Source organism: Dipodomys merriami, unplaced genomic scaffold (assembly GCF_024711535.1).
Source record: "Dipodomys merriami isolate MVZ:Mamm:240054 unplaced genomic scaffold, mDipMer1.0.p SCAF_4, whole genome shotgun sequence".
Classification (NCBI taxonomy): Eukaryota; Metazoa; Chordata; class Mammalia; order Rodentia; family Heteromyidae; genus Dipodomys; species Dipodomys merriami.
In genome coordinates, this window is record NW_027205603.1 from 22,952,666 (window position 1) to 22,974,996 (window position 22,331).

The 22,331-nt window shown below is 40.2% G+C and overlaps 1 protein-coding gene across 1 annotated transcript in view; it reads right to left on the reverse strand.

Annotated features, from left to right (window-relative positions):
- Window positions 1-22,331, reverse strand: part of Prkdc (protein kinase, DNA-activated, catalytic subunit) — a 170,971-nt gene that overhangs the window by 12,080 nt on the left and 136,560 nt on the right. Inside the window, exons 69-80 of the mRNA XM_069990688.1 lie at window positions 20,283-20,463; window positions 18,936-19,110; window positions 16,229-16,422; window positions 15,201-15,405; window positions 13,447-13,607; window positions 9,961-10,172; window positions 9,546-9,633; window positions 9,309-9,452; window positions 4,635-4,839; window positions 3,015-3,082; window positions 2,164-2,384; window positions 1,652-1,744 (exon numbers count right to left, since the gene is read on the reverse strand). Of these exons, the coding sequence (XP_069846789.1) occupies window positions 1,652-1,744; window positions 2,164-2,384; window positions 3,015-3,082; window positions 4,635-4,839; window positions 9,309-9,452; window positions 9,546-9,633; window positions 9,961-10,172; window positions 13,447-13,607; window positions 15,201-15,405; window positions 16,229-16,422; window positions 18,936-19,110; window positions 20,283-20,463 (1,947 nt within the window). The remainder of the gene's footprint in view (window positions 1-1,651; window positions 1,745-2,163; window positions 2,385-3,014; window positions 3,083-4,634; window positions 4,840-9,308; window positions 9,453-9,545; window positions 9,634-9,960; window positions 10,173-13,446; window positions 13,608-15,200; window positions 15,406-16,228; window positions 16,423-18,935; window positions 19,111-20,282; window positions 20,464-22,331) is intronic.

A 22,331-nucleotide genomic window follows, 5' to 3' on the forward strand; every position in this document is an offset into this window, starting at 1 on the left:
GGTCGTGGGGCCTGAACTCTGGGCCTGGGCGCTGTCCCTCAGCTCTTCAGCTGTAGACTAGTGCTCTACCACTTGAACCACAGCGCCACTTCCAGCTTTTTTTCTTTTTGCTTATGTGGTGCTGAGGAATCGAACCCAGGGCCTCATGCATGCAAGGCAAGCACTCTACCACTGAGCCACCTTCCCAGCCCCTAAATTATTATTTTTTTAATACTTCCAACTTTAATAATGGGAGGCTGGAAGCAATTGGTTTTAAAAGGTAATCAAAGTACTTTGTGCCATTCTGTATTGGAAAAGCACTTTCAACTCCACTGGTAATCATGTTTACCTCCAACTTCCCACAACATTTGGTTCCACATGACTACATCACAAAATGAGGCTTGGGAGTAGGGAAAGGGTAGGTTCCAAGTTCGACACCCATCCTGTGTAAAACTCCCAGTGACAAACAGAGACCTGGGATTGATACTGGGAATCTGTATCCATAAGCTTCTCTGTCTTCCAGAGAGAGGAGAAGTAACTCTGAGATAAGACTTAGGAGTGCAGAATTAGGAGATGGTGGAAGTAACGTGTGATAATGCAATTCTATAATCCCAGCAATTGGGAGACTGAGAGAGGAAGATCATGAGTTCAACGCCAGACTGGCGTTGACAGTGACACTCTCAAAAAACAAAAAAGGATCCTATTTTCTGCACTATACGGAAAAAAAGAAAGAAATCAGCAGATGTTGCCCTATTTACTATTACCTGGGAATGTGGGTTGATGAGAGAATATGCTTAAATGTATGGAAACTGTTCCTGACTAAGGCAAATACTGCAACTATTTGAGTTCTTCCAGAAAGCCAAGGCGCATAATAAAGACAACTAGGTCTTGCTATGACTTTGAGCCATATCTTCTTCCTTCATTCTACAGCTTGTCACCAAGCTAGTCAAGTGTTGGCTGGTAACATGTCTTCCATGATGTTTTTGTTATTTTCATTTATGGAAGCACAGAGCAAATAAAAAAATAAAAATACAACACTTCTGCTTAAAATATGTGTTCATCTTAGAAAACATGAAAAATGGAGAGAAGGACAGAGAACATTAAAAAGTATTCATACTATGGTGTATTTGAAACCACTAATAATCCCAGTATTGCTGCTGAGAGTCCTGAGTAATGAGTTACTGAGCTTTTCTGGACCTTAGCCTCCATGTCGGTACAAAATGCCAATGAGAAATAAGTGAGAAATAAATGCCATGAGAAATAAATGAGTTAATGAATTAGGAATTGAAACTACAATATAGAACCCAGAATCAATTACATATTAATTACTAATCGTATTATTTGGTTATTTTATTTTCTTTTCCCTCAAATAAATTAATACTGTAAAAAACTGTACAACATATACAATTAGTATTTAGTGTTTAGTACCATGAAATGATTCTAATTCTCTGTTTTAGTATCCATTCATTTTGTTTGCCCCACCAGAGGCAAATAAAGCACAGGCCAGGATGCGGTTTTGAAGGCATAATCATAAGTGGTCCTGTCACATGAATGGAAATGGTAGTTGAGACAACAGTACTGCAAGCCAGCGGACCAGAGGCACCAACGAGATGTGGGTGAAGCGAGAAGGAGGGCAGCAGCACCTGAGGAGCAGCAGTCAGCGTCACAGTACCTCATGTAAGCGGCTTTTTCCTCTTGGGACATGTTATTCAAAAGAAGTTCCTTCAAGGTCAGAGTATTTTCAATCCATTCAATTACTCCTAATCTGTAAAGGAAAATAGAATTATCAATAAATGCAAACCCAGTTGCTCTTTCTTCACTAGAAAAAATGTTATGGAGACTGAAAACAAAATAGTTTTCTCCCTATTCATTCTTCACATCTTCCTTGTGCAGATCCCACTGCCTCAGACTGTTACATCCAGCCTGCACTCGCTGTGTAAGAGCTAAGGCACTGACGTGTCCCACATGCCAAACCCACCTCAGGGCAGAACAGTCCCGCAGGACCAGGCGCAGGGTTCTTCATGTTCCTGGTTCTCTCTCTCTTTCTCTCTCTCTCACTCTCTCTCTCTCTCTCTCCTTCCTTCTCCCTCTCCCCATCCTACTTTCCCCAACCCCCTCCCTCTATCCATCTCTGCCTCCTCTCTTTCCTCTGTCTCCACACATCCACATCCACTGGGGCCGCACCTGGAGGTCATGGGTACAACATGGTACGTCTTTAACTGCATGTTTCTTTGACTGCAAGCAGCATCCCGGGACAGGATGACATTCATGACCTGGAAGAGCTGCTCGATGCGCTGGTCCTGCCGAAGGTCCTCACCTCCCTTCACAAGGAAGGGGTACTCCTTCTCATCATGGCCTCGGATGATGATGCGCTTCGGTTTTCTCAAGGAAGCCATTACTTTTACCTTCAAAAGTTAAGAAACTATTCATGTTTTTTGGGTTTTTTGCCAGTCATGGGGCTTGCACTCAGCCTGGGCACAGTCCCTGAGCTTCTTTTGGTCAAGGCTAGCACTCTACCACTTGAGCCACAGCACCATTTCTGGCCTTTTCTGTTTATTTGGTACTTAGGAATGGAACCCAGGGCTTCATGCATGCTAGGCAAGCACTGTACCACTAAACCACATTCCCAGCCCTGCTGTTGCCTTTTCAAAAAGAAAACAAAAAAAGAAACAGTCTCACTTTATGGAAATCTCTGGACAGTGAAAACTTGGAAACTCATTTTTAAGATACACTATCTCTCAACATTTGTAAGAACACTCAAAGTTTGTTTTGGGCTTGTTCCCTTGTTCCTTATAATGGATACATGGAAGTTACCATGTGAGTTTACTATATACCTTAAACATGATTGACATTGACATACTGGCAACATTATAGAAAGAAATTTAGTCAATAGTAGAGTAGGAAGATGCCATAAAATCTGAGATCCGCATGGGAAATTACCCATCCCTTTACTTAATAGAGACAAACACAACACTCGCACATTAACATTGACAGTCCTCACCACAACGAGAGTGGTCACAGACCCTCATACCTACCCGTTCATCAAACCCAGAGATCCGTACATGGTATTCAGGCAGTGGCTTTCCCTTGCCATCATATTGACCTAAAGTAAAACACAAAGCCTTGCTCAGGTATATACTAGTACAGAGTCTGCATGTTTTAAAGTTATCTATTGATTTACTAAAAATGTTCTTTGGACATGATCAATTTATGACTTGAAGTATTCATTTAAAGAAAATGTACTTACTTTTTAATGCTATGTCAATTTAGCCAATTAATGGAAGATAGTCTCCTATTCCAGTTAGACAAATTTCTTTTTTTTTTTGGGGGGTCCGGTCATGGGGCCTGAACTCTGGGCCTGGGCGCTGTCCCTCAGCTCTTCAGCTCAAGGCTAGCACTCTACCACTTGAGCCACAGTGCCACTTCTGGCTTTTTTCTTTTTGCTTATGTGGTACTGAGGAATCGAACTCAGGGCCTCAGGCATGCAAGGCAAGCGCTCTACCACTGAGCCACCTTCCCAGCCCAGTTAGACAAATTTCTAACAAAAAATATAACACCCTAAATGAACCCTAAGATATGTATTCAAATGTTTTTTTCTTTCATGTGATTGTTTCTAACACATTTATAAAATTATTTCTTTGTTCCTTTGTATGTCCCTCCCCCACGGTATAAACCCTGCTTTCACTGTATTTGATGTTGTTATAATTTGTGGAGAGGAAGGGAAAAAACAAATTGTTTAAATAGGGATACAGGTGGACCCATTGCAACAATGAGACGTACAAGTTGTTATGTCAAAAACAAACTTTACAACTTTGGTAGGGGGGGAGAGTTGGGAGGGACAGGGGGTAGGATAGAATAGGAAGGGGAAACAAAGGAGGAGGCTACAATGCTTGATAAGAAATGTACTCATTATTTTGCCCATGTAATTGTAACCCCTCTGTATTTCACAATAAAAAAAAGAAAAAAAATACATAACACCCTGACCTAGAACACTGTATTATCTCAAGAAGGATCAGGCTACACATTAGGAAAGTTATAGATGAATGTTTTCCTTGAAAAAAACACAAAGTAGCTGCATACTTGTCAATAAAAACATGCTTTTTCATGTATTTGCTACAATGAGCCAGATTAATACTTTTCCCCTTTGGAAAATTCCAAGACAAAGAAAATAGAATATACACATTTCTCCTGAAAATAATTATACCTTATTCCCATCTGGCCAACCTGCTATGTGACTCTATCCACCATGTCACAGTCCATTTCCTGCAGGTAGGTCATTTAATCACCAACTAGTCTCTTTAAAGGGGGCCAGCTGATACCTAAAGAGGTGACTTGATTTTGTCCTCTGCTTATTTCAGAAGAAAAAGGAGCAAAGCAGGACATGCCTGGAAGAAATCTATGGTTCTGGATGACTATTTTACTAAATAAAAATCTCAACCATAATCAGGGATATAAAATAATTCTCACTGCCGTGGCCATTTGGAGAAGTGTACTATCTCACAGTAATTATGTACTTTCCTAAAAATGAAAATTATACTAATTTTTTAAAAGGTAACTAACATGATCTCAGCATCACTATTTAGAAGCAAAGTGTTCTCGGATATTATACATGCTATCCTTAGAATTCGGTTTTGTCATACTGGTGGTAAACCTACCGGGAATCTCCAGCTCGTTTCTCAGAAACTCCACTTTGAACTCACTCATCCATGGTGAATATTCTTTCAGATTTCCAGGTGGCTTTGAGTCTTTCCTCATTTTTGTAAGCAGTGAGTCAGTAATGACACCAAAGTCACAGAGCTTCATTCTAGAGAGCTTAGAACCTCTGTTCCCAAAGTGTTTATCAAATTCTTTCCCAAAGGCCTGAAATTCACAATAAATTACTATAAGGATTAATGTTCAGTTGGAACTTTGGAAAAGCTTCTAATTTTATGAACTTTCCTATATATATAAGTACCCGATTATACAGATTTTTTTTCTTTTTGATTATAGTTTCACTTTCCTTGAATATTTCAATACTCTTAACAAATCTTTTGTTTAATGACGTTTTCCTTTAAAAAAGATTATAGTTAGAATGATTGATAGTTATAATAATAACTTAAAAAAACCTATTTCTGCCTCTTGTCTAGTTCTATCTACAGATGACATGAATAACTAGGAGCAAAGTTAAAAGCAAAATAAAGTAATTCAATACAAATTAATAGCTCACATTTTTCCTATGAAGAAGAAAATATAAAAACGCTACTGTCCTTAGACCAGGTCTTTGTAAACATTAGTTTGAATCAAAACACTAGTTTGAATCATACGATATATAAATAAATATTATTTAGAAAATCTATAATTATAAAAGCAATTATTAGAAGCAGTATATCTTGGAATGCATAATTTTTTCTTTGTATTATACTTAAATAATTTTGATATCAAGATTTTTTTTTTTGGTCACTCGTGGGGCTTAAACTCTGGCCCTGGGCACTGTTCCTCAGCTTTTTAGCTCAAGGCTAGCGCTCTACCACTTGAGCCACAGCACTAATTCCAGTTTTCTAGTGGTTTATTGGAGATAAGAATCTCACAGACTTTCCTGCTTGGGCTGGCTATGAACTGCAATCCTCAGATCTCAGCCTCCTGAGTAGCTAGGCTTACAGGCGTGAGCCACAGGTGCCTGGCAATATCAAGATTTTTTTTAAAGTACTTAATAGCTAGTACTTAACAGCATTAATTTAAAAACTTTTCGGCTGGGCACTAGTGTAATCCTAGCTTTTCAGAAGCTGAGATCCAAGGTTTAAGGCATGAAGCCAGCCCACTCAGAAACGTCTGAGAGACTCCAATTAACCACTAAAAACCTCCAATTAATCACTAAAAACCTGAAACCAGAGCTGTAGCTCGTAGAGCAAAAAAAGCTAAGGGACAGTGTCCAGGCCCTAAGTTCAAGCCCTAGTACTTAAACTTCTCCGTCCCCACCAAAAAAAAATAAAAAAGTCTTTATCTAGTCTAGAACTAATTCTACAACATAAACCTGTGATAAATGAAAGACATGCTTTAAGATAAGTCCACTACCAAAAAATTGAAATACACAAAATAGTTTAACCTATAAGTTGGTTACAGTGTAGAAACCAATGGTAGAAAACTTGCCTTAGCATGCCTAAGGCCTTGGTTTCTATTCCCAACATGACATACATACAAAAGTTACCAGTACAGTCCAGTAGAGGTATAGAAAACATTCTGCTGGGCATCAGTGGCACACGCCTGTAATCCTAACTACTCAGGAGACTGAAATCTAAGGATCACAGTTCAAAGCCAGCACAGGCATGAAAGTCCATGAGACTCTTATCTCCAATAAACCACCAGAAAACTGGAAGTGGCGCTGTGGCTCAAGCGGTAGAGCTCTCACCTTGAGCTGAAGAGTGCAGGGACAGGGCCCAAGTCCAGAGTTCAAGCCCCAAGACCAATCAAAAACAAAACAAAACAAAAATTCTGCAATTTTTAGGATACATGGAAAGATTTGTTATTTTCCTAATGTAACCATTAAATGACAGTATTGAAAGACACAATACCTTAAGAATCTTCTAAAGTGAAAATTTAGGCAATTTATTTTGGTAGTTATTATATAAATTAATTAATTAAAATTATTTGTTGAGCTCATACACAGTACAAATTTCTGGACTCTTCCATAGTAAACATAGTACTGGAAATTAAGTCCCAAAAGATTTCATTCCCCAATTGGAGTGGTGAACATTTTCTGATAATGAATTGCTTTCCAGACAAGGGAAGAATAGTAGTCAGTCTGTATGGACACATTTTTAGAGCAGAGTCTTCCAATGCCCAGAAAGCAGGAAAAGAGTGGCTGTGAACTCAAAGGGAATTTCTGCAGTTTTTACTGAGTGCAATTTTTCCAAGTAAGGCTATTTTAAGTCTCATAGAGGTACAAGCCACCGAAGGGTAGGAAAAAGCTGCTATTGAAATGAAACCCTTACATAAACAAAGCCAGGTCCTGTGCTGTGAGAAGTCACATCCAGTTCCCACTCCTGGTTCTTATCTGCAGTGGGCAAGGCAGCTCTAGCTTGGCTTTACAGCAAGGTTCTGATAGCCTGATCCACAAGCCACATCCAGCCCACTGCCTGCTTTTTATACATGGGGTTTGGCTGGATGCTGCCAGGCAGGCCCACCCGCCACAGCACTGTCTAGAGCTGCCGTCCCACAGAGACCACAGATGCAAGTTCTGGAAACAGACTCACATGACCTGCAGAGCTGAAAACGCAAGTGTTTAATGAGAAACTGTGTGGGCCACTGCTCTAGCAAAAACTAAATCCAGGCACAGTTTTAATAACGGTATTTTGAAAATTTGTAACAGTTTTATCATTTCTAAACCTCATTAGTTTTAAATTCAAACTAGTACCTCATGTAATTACAACTCCTGCTGTCTATTCAAGGACTTATAGCACACAACAGGATGTGAAGTAAACTACACAGTTTGTGTGGTGTTATCTGTACTCTTAAAATGTCTATGTAGAGGCTGGGAATGTGGCTTAGTGGTAGAATGCTTGCCTAGAACGCACAAGACCCTTGGTTTGATTCCTCAGTACCACATAAACAAAAAAGGCTGGAAGTGGGGCTGTGGCTCAAATGGTAGAGTTCTAGCTTTGAGCAAAAAGAAGCTCAGAGACTGGCAAAAAAAAAAAAAAAAAAAAGATGTCTACCCAGTCACATGAGGTTGTAAGTAGTCCTGATTGTTCCTGCATTCACATCTTTAACTCAAACTACACCCAATGACCCACCCAAAGAAATCTCTACTTATCAAAATTATCCCATTCAACCAGATGCCAGTGGCTCATGCCTATAACCCTAACTACTCATGAAGCTGAGACCTGAGAATCACAGTTTGAAGCCAGCCAGGGCAAGAAAGTCCATGACTCATCTCCAATTAACCATCAAAACACTGGAAGTGGAGCCGTAGCTCCAGTGTGTAGAGTGCTAACCTTGAGCACAAATGCTCGGGGACAGTGCCCAGCCCAGGCACATTGCTACGAGGTCTTGATCTCAGGGCCTGAGTTACTTACAAAGCAGTTATTTACAAAAAACCACAATGTATGAAGATCCTCTTTTGTCTTGAAGATGGTGGGCTGGACAACACTGCTAACCTGAGTGCCAGGACTTCTCCTTTATGCCCTTAACTTTCTTCATTTTTTTTTTTTGGGGGGGGGGTCGGTCATAGGGCCTGAACTCTGGGCCTGGGCGCTGTCCCTCAGCAATTCAGCTCAAGGTAGCGCTCTACCACTTGAGCCACAGCGCCACTTCCAGCTTTTTTCTGCTTATGTGGTACTGAGGAATTGAACCCAGGGCCTCATGTATGCAAGGCAAGCACTCTACCACTGAGCCACCTTCCCAGCTCCTCTTCATGTTTCATGAATAAATGTTAGTTTGACAAAGACTGGGGGAAACAAGTCAGTGTAAATGAATGGTGAAAATGTTTTGGACCACTGGAAGGAGGAAGGTCAGGGAAGGCACTAAAGAGGAAAGCATGCTGGAGACAGTGCCTATATGTGCCTATGTAGGCGAGGAATCACATCAAGCCCACTGCAAGCTCCACTTGTCCCAGGACTCCCTCCAAACACAATGGTTTTCCTTCAAACTCTAGAAATTTTTTTTTTTTCTGGTCAGTCACGGGGCTTGAATTCTGGGCCTGGGTGCTGTCCCTGCGCTCTTCAGCCCAGGGCAAGTGCTCTACCACTTGAGCCACAGCGCCACTTCTGGTTTTCTGAGTGGTTAATTGGAGACAAGAGTCTCACAGACTCTTCTGCCTGGTTGGCTCTGAACTGTAATCCTCAGATCTCAGCCTCCTGAGTAGCTAGGATTACAGGTATGAGCTACCAGTGCCCGGCTCTAGAATAATTTTGAAAATATATATCCTTTATCGCACTGTTCTGTGAGCAGATTTTTATAAGTAGTTGTCATGTAATCTCTGACCTTAGAAACTAAGTCTGTCTTTGTATCTACAAGCATCTACTCCTGTGTCACAGTGCTGCTTGGGAATATTAATCAACTCAACTAAGAACAAAATATTTTCTTGATCCAATATCCAAATCATCTAAGGAATATTAAGCTACATAACCTTCCAATCTCAGAATGAGCAAGTAGAATTCTGTATACCTATCCGCCACCATCCAAACTAAACATGTTCTATCAGTACCTTGCAGAAAGCATCAGAAAGAAGTAAAGCAAGTTCATAAATTCAACAGGCATTCTAAAGCCAGAACTGTCAGTCAGCAAGCCACCAAACATGAATAGTGATCTTCCATGTGGCTGTGGTATAATATAGCAGTTGTGTTCTTCCTCACCTGAATGAATCTCCTTCTAAAGGGGCCTAGGCCTGGCGACTTCAGGTTGCCCAAAGCTGCATACATTCTTTCATAAAGTTTTTCAATGTTTTTTTGATTTACAGGAATTTTTCCTAATTCATCTTTTGTATCAGCAACCCAGTCCTATGTGAAAAGAAGAGAAAGAGGGAAAGAAAAAGACTAAGAATCAAGTCAGGCTGCAAGTCTGTTTTTATGTGTCAAAACATGTTCTCCTACCTTAAAGAGAAGATCAGGATTGGAGAGCTGTTCTAAGGCATTAATGAAATCTTGAATCACTCCTCCTTGATCTAACTTACTTTTGATCCTATAAAAAATTTGACAAGTTTAGGTAATCAAAGATCAAGGCATATACATACATATAGATATAATATATACATATAATAACTATTGTACAACTACATATAATCACGCAAGTATATGTATCTCATTTACTTTGCTTAACTCAACAGATTATCTAAGATCATAATCATGATCATAGGATCACTGAGATGAGAAGATAGATCCAATAGATGTCTAAAGTTTTCTGTTTCATACAAAGTTCAAAGCTATTTGTTTCTGTGTGTTTGCTTTTACCATATACCCTTTTTATACTCTGTAGTATGCAATTAACTCAATATTCTATAAATATCACCTTGCCACAAACTCCTTATTCTTATGACCAGCAGAAGTATCTTTAAAGGAATAGTTTTCACTGCTTATTATGAAAGGATAGACGATTGCTTGTGGGTAGTGACTGGCAATCTCTTCCACAGCAGGCTGCACTGCCACAGCTTCCTCTTTGTCCAGTAGCGCCACCATGTGGCTGATCCAGCCAATGAACTGCCAGCAAGGAATGCAAGACATCTAAAACACAGTTGAAATTTAATAATAAACAAAATACTTAAAATCTGTCCAAAACATCATGCATACAAAATAAAATTTCATATTCCTTGGATTTCTTTCAATTAAGTGACTGCTGTATTCTTCCAGACATTTCCTGTGCAAGAGAACACATAGTCTTTGTTTACCAGAATGAATTCAGCCTTGACATATTGCTGCTTTTCATAGCTTTAGCACACTTTTTTTTGGTTGGTCGTGGGGCCTGGGCACTGTCCCTGAGCTCTTTTGCTCAAGGCTAGCACTCTACCACTTTGAGCCACGTGCCACTTCCAGTTTTCTGGTGGTTCACTGGAGATAATAGTCTCACAGGGATTTTTCTGCTAGGGCCAGCTTCGAACCATGATGCTCAAATCTCAGCTTTCTGGATAGTTAAGATTACAGGTGTGAGCCACCAACACCCAGCTATTTCACTCTATAACAGCAGCTCACTTTTATTTTTACTTTATTTTTCAGTTGTGGTCTTGTATTTTTGCCTGAGCCTGGCAATGAACCACCATCCTCTTGCCTCCACCTCCTACCTAGCTATGATGAAAGATTAAAGGTGTGAACCACCACAATGAGCTCGTTTACTGTGGTAAGATCTTACTGTCTTTTTGTCCGAGTTACCCTCAAATTGTGATCTTCTCATTTCTACCTCATACAGAGCTGGGTACATGTATATATGCCAGAGATATATACCTTTCTGTTAGCTATTTTCAACTGGTCTTTTGTAACCACTTATTTCAGAAGATGCAGATGTTAGTTTTCTGTGTTTCATCTATTTTTCTTAGTGTTCTCTTAAATTGTGCCTATGGCATTTGGCAGATCTTTTAGGTATAATATATATTGAAATATCTTCCATTTAGAACTCAAAGAAATGGAAGTAAGAGGTTTGCAGGTTTTTTTTCTTTTCTTCTTTCCTTTTTTCTTTGATTTATTCCCTACTGTCTGTTGCTTTTGATTTCTATACCCTTTGTCTGGTCTAAAAGTTTATCTGATTTAGGGAGGGGGAGAGGAAGCACAGAAATGATAAGACAAAAGGTGAACCAATTCAGCAGTGAAATCCACTGGACACTATGTTGTAAATGAACTATACAATTTTGGTGGGAGGGAAGTTGGGAGGAGAAAAAGTGGGAAAGAATGAGGGAGGGGGTAACACCGTTCAAAAGGAAATGTACTCATTACCTGAATCAGGTAACTGCAACCCCTCTGCACATCACCTTTACAATAAAATTTAAAATTAAACAAAGAGAAATGTCTTCCATTTAATAGCTTCTGGCCTTTGTCTCTAAACTTAGTAGTCATTTGAAAATGTATGCATGTTTTCCTCTAATTTTTTAAAGGAGCTATTTTCAAGGCAAACCCTGATATACCTTGCAATGCTAGCATAAGGAGCTTCCTAGCTGTACCTAGTTAACTGAGGACAGGGCAGCAATGTGTGAAGACAGCAGGAGTTAGACCACAAGGTGTCTGTCATAACAACACTAAATAATGTTTGAGTAACTAAGTCAGCTATTCATTCAGTTTTCGGAGATAGGGCCTTGCTATTTAGCCCAGACCTCCCCTGTGATAGGAGTAAAGGTGTGTAAAACACAAATTCAAAATGAATTTTTCCACATAAATAAAACATTAGGGAAAAAAATCAAGCCCATAAACGTTACCTAATTACCTCCTCACTTATCTTTAAGAAAAACACATAGCCACGAGCTGGTGGCTCATGCCTGTAATCCTACCTACTCAGGAGGTTTAGATCTGAGGATCAAGGTTCAAAGATCGGGCAGGAAAGTTCAGGAGACTCTTATCTCCAATTAACCTCTGTGAGCTGTGATTCAAGTGTCAGAGTGCTAGCCTTGAGCAAAAAGAACTTAGGGAGCTCATGCCTGTAATCCTAGTCACTCCAAAGGCTGAGATCTAAGGATTGTGATTCAAAGCCAGCCCAGGCAGGAAAGTCTATGAGACTCTTGTCTTCAAATAACCACCAAAAAACCAGAAGTAGAGGTGTGGCTCAAGTGGTATCACTAACCTTAGCAAAAAAACTTCCGGACAGCATTCAGGCCAGAAGTTCAAGCCCCAGAACTGGCCAAAAGAAAAAGAAAAAACACATAGTTGGTATTTCTGAATTTACTTTACTGTTCTGTTTAAGACCTGTTGGCAAAGCCTACTAATGGAAATCCACAGGAAGTGAAAAGTACAGTTAGAGCCCTGATAACCATACCAGAGCTGCACAGCTCAGAGATAGTACTGTTTAAGAACTTGCAACACAGCAGGAGTGGTGGCTCACACTTGTAATCCCAGCTACTTGGGAGCCAGAGGCAGGAGGATCATGAGTTCAAGGCTAGACTAGGCAGACTCACTCTATCATAAAAACAAAATAAAAATAAAAGAAAGGCCTAGGGTGTGGGTCAGGTAGTAGAGCCTATGGGCAAGGCTCTGGGTTCAATTTCCAATGCTAAGAAAAACACAGAAAATAAATAAATAACATAAAACTTAACAGTGTGCCAGTCAAGCCTTTCTGAACTTATATTTTCAAATCACAACTTGGTCCTATTTTCGAAGACAGACCAAAGATCAATCTAAGATAGATCTTTCTGTAAAATCTCCAAAGCAACAGCTGTGCACTTTCACAGGTACAGTCTTCCCCACACAGACAGTGCCCACAGGACAGGAGCCCAGCCAGTAGGTACAGTCCCAGGGAGGCTGAGGAGCAACTCGGACAGAAGTGCAAGCTGCTCTGTGCACACACACAAACACCTCACTCAGGTCCTGCGGGCATGGTGCCATCAACAAGTACTAGCCTCAGTGGGAGGTGGGATGCAAACAAACTTAGTCATCTCCCTTAGCCAAGTAACAACTGAACACAAGGCATCAACAGATGTTACAGACAGCAACTTCATTCGTGTGGGCTATACTTGTAAAAAACAGCTTGTCTCTGCCCCAGACACAACTTTTTGGGTCCTTGATGTCTTCGGGCACTTGTTCAGATGTAGCATTGTTACAAATATCCATAGAGAAAAATGAGTAATTGCAAACACACACTTTCTCTGTGTTATTAAAATGTAGCGGAATTAAATGCTGTCTGGAAAAAGCTGCAGCATGTGCAAGGCACTGACTAATGTGTTCTTTTTATTTGTTTTACATTTGTTTTGGTGGTACTGGGATTTGAATCTAGGGCTTTGCAATTGCCATACAAGTGCCCTACTACTTGAGCCATTAATGTGAGTGTCTTCATTAAGTTCTGGAAATTCACTAGGTTACCAACCTCTTTTGTCATTAGGCTCAAGGTCTCCTCTGGATACAGTTCTATGATCTGAAGTAATCTAGGAAACTTGAGTCTGGCTTCAGTGGAATTTAATTTTAAAGCTCTCAACATTTTCTCCACCACAAGTGCCGGATAAGTCTCCAGTTCTACAGAATCTGTAACTTTGAAGGAGAGAAATAGGAAAACAATGATCAACACATCCACTTACAGGCTATCAACAGGACAAATGATAACAATTTTAACTTTTGGCTATTTTTATCATGCTATTGTTCTTTTTTCTTTTATGCCAGTACTAGGACTTGAACTCAGGAGCCTCACACTTGCCCTTAACTTTTTTGCTCAAGGCTAGTACTGGAGCCACAGCTCTACTTCTTGCTTTTTTTTTTTTTTTAAAGTTAATTGGAGATAAGAGTCTTTCAGATTTGACTGTCAGGCTGGCTTGACCCTTGATCCTCAGATCTCAGTCACTAGTGTAGCTAGGATTATAGGTAACCCAGTTGTAATGCCCTTTTTGAACAATTACTTTTCTTCCCTTCTCTTTTTTTCCTTTCCTTCCTTCCTTCCTTCTTCCTTCCTTCCTTCTTCTTTCCTTCCTTCCTTCCTTTTTCCTTCCTTCCTCCCTCCCTCCCTTCCTTCCTTCTTTCCTTCCTTCCTTCCTTCCTTTTTCCTTCCTTCCTCCCTCCCTCCCTTCCTTCCTTCCTTCTTTCCTTCCTTCCTTTCTTTCTTTTGCCAGTCCTGGAGCTTGAACTGGGCATGTCCCTGAGCTTCTTTTGCTCCAGGCTAGCACTATACCACTTGAGCCACAGCACCACTTCCAGCTTTTTCTGTTTATGTGGTACTGAAGAATCAAACCTAGGGCTTCATGTATGCTAGGGAAGCACTCTATCACTACCCTCCCAGCCCTGAACAACTACTTTTAATCAACAAACATCATATACATTTTTGTGTTTGTATCTGAAAGCTGAATTTTTCTTTTAGAGTATCCACTCTTCATGAACCACAATATGCATAGTGGTCAGCTGCTAATTACTAAATTTATTCCCAGAACAAAAGGCAAGCTATATGAATCAATACTGTAAACAAAAATATGAGGAAGTTGGGCACCTTTGTCTCATGCCTAAAATCTTAGCTCAAGAGGCTGAGAACTGAAGATAGAGGTTCTAAGTCAGCTTAGACAGAAAAGCCCATGAGACTTTTATCTCCAATTAACCAGAAAAAGAAATGCCAGAATGTATGTGTGGCTCTAGCAGTAGAGCATGAGCCATCAGCAAAAAAAAAAAAAAAAAAAAACAAGCTTATAAGGAAGGTCCTAAGCAAAAGCCCCAGTACCAACTCATACACACAAACACACAGCAGAAATAAAGCAAATGAGTGGAGTGTGCAGATACCTATAATCCCAGCACTTGGGACATGAAAACACAGGATCCTGGGCTCCAGACTAGCCTAGGCTACACAGTAGGACCCTATCTCAAAACACCTTGGGCTTGGGAGGTGCACTTACTTACTATTCACAAGGTTCTGCATTCAAATCCCAGCAACATCAAAAGTAAATAAATAAACCAAAGTAAATCAAAGGGATATACAGAAGACAACTTGACTCTTTAAAGGCAGGCCATGGTGCCGTGCCTGGAGATGATATTGACTTCAAAAAAGACAATAGACTTCTTTCAAGAAAGCTGTTATTGGAATACAAATGGAAAACTAAAAGCATCTACAATTTCCCCCAGACATTATACTGACATAGCAGCACTAACTTGATTTTTTCTTTTGACAGTCACTGGATGCATTTTCTTCCACTTTGCGGAGCTGCTGGTCACAGAAATCAGCCAGCATCATATAAGCGCTGGTCATCCCAGTCACAGGTCCATGGCCCCAGGAGGACAACTGGGCCTCCTCCTCCACTGACTGCACAGCCTTGGTAAGGTGATAGAATGCTTTCTGGTTCAGACCAGTGATCACCTGTGAATACACACCGCCTATGGGAATCAGTAACTTCAAAGGAACATTGAACATTCCAACTGACACAGGACGATCACTTGAGTTTCAGGCCAGCCTGCACAACACAGCAAGACCCCATCACAAAATAAATAAACTACTAATGCCAAAAGCTATGTTATCAGGAAAAAGGAGTCAGTCCTAGTTGTGAGGAGGAATAATCTCCCAGTAAAGTCCTGAGCATACAACAGACAGCCAAACAAAAGAGAAAAAGCCAGAGAGTCCATGAGCCACACAGAGCCAGGGCAGGTCAGCAGGACACTGCAGTACCACTGGGGATTTATGATAAGGAAGGAAGCTGGTGTCGTATACTGTCTGTCTGCAGACACTGCTGATGTCAGCATGTGAGAAGACAAAACCTCACCACTGAAGTGTGGTAGGACTCAGTGAGATGAGGAGGAGGTTGCTACTATTAAAACACAACGCGATTTGAAAAAAGCTAAGCTAGACAACACTAACTACAAAAACAGGCTGTTTTGTCCCACAGACAAGAAGGAACATCTGAATGATGACTAGTGGTAAAATTTCATTAAGGAAATTCAGGGAAGACTCTCCACATCAATACAACACAAAGTTCCCAGTCTTAATCATGAAACATTTGTATCATTCAAACAAACAGGAAACAGATGGAGTATGTCAATTTTCAACAAAAGAAACTTGGCTGTGCATGGCTGTCAAACTTATTTTTAAAACACAACATGCTGCTATCACTGTCATTTTCCTGTGGCCTGAAGTCTATGTGCTCATGAAGGACATACTGCACACAAACAAGAAACATTTCTATTACCTGCTCTGTACTTGCTGTACTGGATCCAGAAAGCTCCAAGATCCGTCTGGCTTTGCTCTCCTCAATGTCAGCAAGACAGGCTGGCTCCTTGCTGAGAGCATCAGCCATGATCCTGTAAGTGGTACCCAAGAGAATGTTCTGATCACAGGAAGCCAGAACATTTTTGCTTAAGTAGCTTGATGTGTTGTTCTCTTCTGTTGGATTAAGAAAGACAAAACAAGAAACAGAATTTTTAAAATGAAGTATATTAAGCTAAATAGAAACCATTCACAGTGTATAAAAGTTGTTTTCTGGAAGTGGTGCTGTGGCTCAAGTGGTAGAGCACTCGTCTTGAGCTGAAGAGCTCAGGGACAGTGCCCAGGTCCAGAGTTCAAGCCCCACCCCCGACCAAAAAAAAAGTTTTTTGCTATTAAGGTATTAACTAAAATAAATCTTGGAAGCACAGAAAAACTGGCCTCAAGAGCTGGTTCAAGAATTTCATAAACTCACTTATTAATGGAAAAACATTTTCCATTAAAATTTTGTTAAAAGTAACTGTAACAAGACAAAACAGTAGACTCAAAATGTGTGAAAATGGAACAAGGAAACTTGCTAAGAATAGTTTGGGATGCAGAAAGGGGAGAAAGGAGGATAGCAGAGGCATGGTTATAACTAAGAGGCACTATATACATAAATGGAATTGAAATAAACACTGATATTGATAAAAAGAAAAAAGTAACTGCACAGAAGTCAAGTAATTAAAACTAGTAATTAAATCTTTCATTCAAGCATCACCATTCTAAATTTTATCCAAGCACCTTGGATAACAGAAAATAGCTCTTATTAATACTTTTATGCATACACAATAATACCTTGGAATAGAGTTTTAAATTGATACTGTGTCATAAAACTGATAAACAACAGCCACACCTAAAACCCTAGTCACACTTTTGATCATATGGTGCTGGGGAGGGCTTAGGCCTATAGTATCCAGCAGTGTGACAACATGTGCTTCCAGGAATCCTGGCAAGAGTACACCCTTCTTCCTGCCACCAACCACTTCCTGCCAGTGCTTCACACACTGGACTGTTCCAAAAACAGCAGTTACAAACTATAAGCAATACAACCTGTAATTGCAGGACTGCTTTGATTACGGTGTGGGAATCAAAGCCTGGGCATCACAGATGTTAGGCAAGTATGCTCATACTCTTAGCATTAGCAAATCTGTCCCTATAATGACTCAAATAATCATGGGTCACACAGAGTGAGTGCTGACCCCTCCTGCTCTGTTTTTGAGGCTGCAGCTCAGGCACATGCTCCATCTCTGGGCAGTGCCACCCCATACCCTTGAGCACACAGAGGCAGGACCGGAACACCCAACCATGTCCAAGAAAACTTTGCTCCCTTCAGGCAGAGAGGCTATATCAAGAAAAGAACAGAACTGAGTTGGGGATGTGGCTCAGTGGCAGAGTGCTTGCCAAGCATGCATGAAGCCCTGGGTTCAATTCCTCAGTACCACATACACAGAAAAAAGCCTGAAGTGGCACTGTGTCTCAAATGTAGAGCACTAGCCTTGAGCCAAAGAAGCTCAGAGACAGTGCCCAGGCCCTGAGTTCAAGCCCCATGACAGCAAAAAAGAAAGAAAAGAACAGAACTAAGAGGAAAACAATTCTTGTTTAGTATTTTTCAACTTATGTGTAAGCTTAAAGTTTTCAAATAAACCACTAACATAAAGTTTGGTGAAGTAGGGTCTAGAGAAAAACTTTAATTAAGGAAATAGAAACTGTAAATATCATCTGGATAGCATCATCAGCATATGTAGCTGTCTGGCTCCAGATCTTTGGCTCTATTTTCAAAGAAATAACATCTCTCTCTGTGACATCCTTTGCTGTACCTATAAGAGTTACTAAGACTCCATTGCCACATGTCCGAAAAAACAGCATCAAAAATATTTTTTGATGGGGCTGGGAAGGTGGCTCAGTGGTAGAGCGCTTGCCTTGCATGCAAGAGGCCCTAGGTTCCATTCCTCAGCACCACATAAGCAAAAAGAAAAAAAGCCGGAAGTGGCGCTGTGGCTCAAGTGGTACAGAGTTAGTCTACAGCTAAAGAGCTGAGGGACAGCACCCAGGCCCAGAGTTCAGGCCCCATGACCGGACCGAAAAAAGAAAAAGAAAAAAAAAAGTTTTTCGAAGCTATAACACAAAAAAAAAAATCCAAAACTTAGTTTGGCACCAGTAACTCCCATCTATAATCTTATCTACTACAGAAGCGGGGATTGGGAGGATCTCAAATTTGCCAGTACAGGCAAAAAGTTGTTAAGACCCCATCTCAATCAATACTGAGAGTGTAGTGGCACACACCTGTCATCCCAACTCTGTGGGAAGCTAATACTGGTTCCAAGCTGGCCTAGGCAAATGAAGTCCATGGGAATGTATCTCAACAGAAAAATCAGTGCACAGCAACATAAAGCTACCATACCACCCATAAACAGGAGTCATGAACAGGAGGATCACAGTATATCTTAGCCCAGACAGAGTGTGACCCTATCCCCAAAATTACTAAAGCAAAAAGGATGGAGAGTGTAGTTCATTATATCCTGCCTAACAAGCATGAAGCCCTCAGTTCAATCCCAGTGCTGCAAAAAAAATTAAAAAAATTAGTAACAACAGCAACAATAATAATATGGACAAGAGCAACATAATAATATGGACAAGAGCAACATAATTACCCAGCAGTGAAACGGTTTTCAGGACGGTGAGGACCTGCGTGGGGGCACTCTGGGTGCGGCTCCGGCAGTGGCTCAGCTGGCAGTAGCTCTGCACCCACTTCACCAGCCAGTCGTCTCTTGTTTTGGATTCCTTATGTAGCTCCCTCAGCAGTTTCATGGCAAGTGCAAAATTGCTCTATATGAAGAGAGGAAAAAGAAAAAGCCATGGAGACATTCAAGCAGACACTTTGGAAAAACAATTATTTTACAAAGGAAGTTTTCAAAGAGATTCTCTTTCTGCATGACCTTGAATTGAACCAGCCAGTCCATTTCTTCAGCTATCTTTTTTTTTTTAATAACAAGGATAATGTAAATTTAAAGAATAAACTTCTTTTTTTTGCCCTGGTCCCAGAGCTTGAACTCAGGACCTGGGCTCTGTCCTTGAGCTTTTTGCCCCAAGCTAGTGCTCTACCACTTGTGCTACAGATCCACTTCTGGCTCTTTTGATGCTTAGTTGCAAATAAGAGTCTCATGAACTTTCCTGCCCAAACCTCAGCTCTCAGCCTCCTGAGGAGCCAGGATTAAAGGTGTGAGCTATCAATGCTCAGAAGGAATAGGCCTTTTCATTTTGGATTAGTTTTGGTTTTGGTTTTTGTTGTTTCTTTTTTACTATATTTATAAAGTCAGACAACCACCATCTAATTCCAGAACATTCTTATAAGCTTAAAGACAGGATAGCAGTCACCAACTATTGTCCCTAGCCACTGGCAGCCATTACATCAAAACGATACCAGAAAAAATTTCTGTCTGGCTTCTTTCATTTGGCTTGCTTTCTAGGTTCATCCATGTCGTACTTCATCCCTCTTTATATCAAATAATAACCTGCTCACAGATGTACCATGTATTCCTTATCCATTCATCTACTGGTGGACATTTTGGTTGTTTCCCTTCCCAATTATTCTGAGTAATCTCCTGTGAACTGCATACAAATTTCTGTCTTTATGTCTATGCCTAGGAGCGGTATTGCTAGGATAGATGGCAAGACTGAAATAGCCACATCCTTTTCCACAGCAGATACAACATTTTACTGGCACTAGAGTACTGGTTTCTCTATACCCTGACTAATGGGTTGCTCTCTCATAGTGACTTTCATTTGCACTGCCATGGTGACTAATGCTGGGCATCTTTTCATGTGCTTGATGGCTATTTTCCTATCTTCTTTGGAGAAATGTCTATTTAAATTCTTTGTCCATTTATTTAACTAGGTTGTTTGATTTTTGTGTTCAGTTGCAGTGTTTTCTTTTGTAAAAATGGTATTATCTTTGTTTGCTTTTTGAGACAAGGTCTCTCTATGTAGCCTAGACCCACCTGTTTTTGTGCACTTTCTACCATCTTCATTTTCATGGAGAACCTGCAGCTCTGCATCAAGGAACGAGCATCTTCCTCTGGCTTGTATGCCTCTGCCCTGTCACTGGGATCAGTATCTTCATCCATACTGTGATGATCTGGAATGGCCAGCTTCTCCTCTAGTTTGCTGAGAAAGAAACACCTACAGAAAACAAGGGAACCAAATCTTAACATCAGACTCATCAAAGAAATCCTAGATATTCTAGGAGCTACTAGATAACACTTATACATGGAAATTTTGTAGTTATTAAGGCTAGGAACCAGATTTTTCCTCGTTTTAATAAACCAAACCTTGAAAGAGGGACAAGGATATATTAACAGAATCTTCTAGATATCATGAAGTGTTTTTGCTTGCACAAAGCACTTAAACTCACAAGGTTTTTCCATTCCTGAGTAACATACTCTATGTTGTGTCAAAAGCCATTTTTCTTTTTAGCTCCAATCTACAGTTCTATACCCAAACATAAAAAATATGAAGAAATAAACAGATTAAAGAATCACTAAGAATTCTAAAACCTAAGTATTAGCTTATAGAAATTACTTAATTTATATGTAATAGCTAAGTATTTACAATTTGCATGTTTTTATATAAATTCAAATTTTCACAAGTAAATCTATAATTACATATTATAATTTACATTTACAACCTTGTTCAAATAATGTAATCTTCATTAACTTAATGTCAGCAACATTGAAAAAGAGCTCATCCCTTTTTCTATTGTTCATACAGGAACTTTTTGAGACAGAGGTCTTGCTATATTACTGATACGTTGAATTGAAATCCCTTTGTGCAGCTACTTAAATAAAAAAAATTGTTCACTCATCAGTATGAATAACATGCCCTGCAATAACAGAAAGAGGAGGATGATAAGAGGGACAGTGGAAATCTCATGAGATGGAATATCCTGTGCCATCAGGGAGGTACCCAAATCCAGGCGGCAGAACTGACAAGGGAATCCCAGAGAGCAAAAATAAATGAAACAATGATAGAGAAGTTTCATACATGTGGCGCTTTTTTTTTGTGGCATGTTGGTGAGAACAGAGCCTGACGCAGAGCCCTTTTTTCCCTGAAAGAATGGACTTGTGGCTCCAGTGTGGCAGTAAAACCCTAGGAGTCCAGCTCTTTGTTGGTAATGACTAGAAACTCTCACTAAAATCAAAATACAACTCCCTGATTACAGAATAAATAAAATATTCAGGCTGTTGTGTTCAAAGAAATCAAAACTGGGAGAAGGTTCTGCTACTGGGATGAGTTTCTCACATCTTTTTTCTTCTGCTTTTCTGTGCAGGAAGCTGGCTGCCATTATGGAATGATGTGGCAATGTGAGCGACTGAGATTCTGTGACTGTGCTTTCTGCCCAGAGAAGCCCCAAAAGGAGCCAGAAGAGACTGGACTGTAGGAATAGCATGAATGTGAGAGATCATAACAATCAGAGATGAGCTCTATGCATGAACCATCCAGGTCTCAGCCTATGGAGACATGAAAGTGCAGGGAAGACTCAAAACAGTGTATGATAATGACTTAAAGCCAGACTGAGGTCTGAACCAAGAGAGGCAAGAGACAGCCTCTCTGGCCATCTTTCCAAATAGAACTGGGCTGATTACTTGCCAGAGAATTACACAAGAAACCAGTCTACCCAAGAGAACATTCACAATTGCCATGATATAATTCGAAATTAACTGATCAGAAGAATCAAGAAATTGTATCAATTTTCAGCGGAAAAAGATTTAGCTGATAGTATCTAAAAGACTCATGTGTCAGAAGAATCATACAAGTTCCTTAAGGCAGCTACTTTAAATATGCCCCCCCCAAATACACATTGAAAATGATGGATACCTCTATACAGCCAAAGAAAAACATGTAAACTTTACAAGTGAAAACTAAAGTACCTCATATAAAAAACTTAGACTAGACAAGCTCAATAGAGATGAAGAAAATGGAGGGAAATGGCAGGTCAACAGGCCTCAAAACAAGTCAATAGAGGTTTAGTCTAAAGAATAAAGAAAATC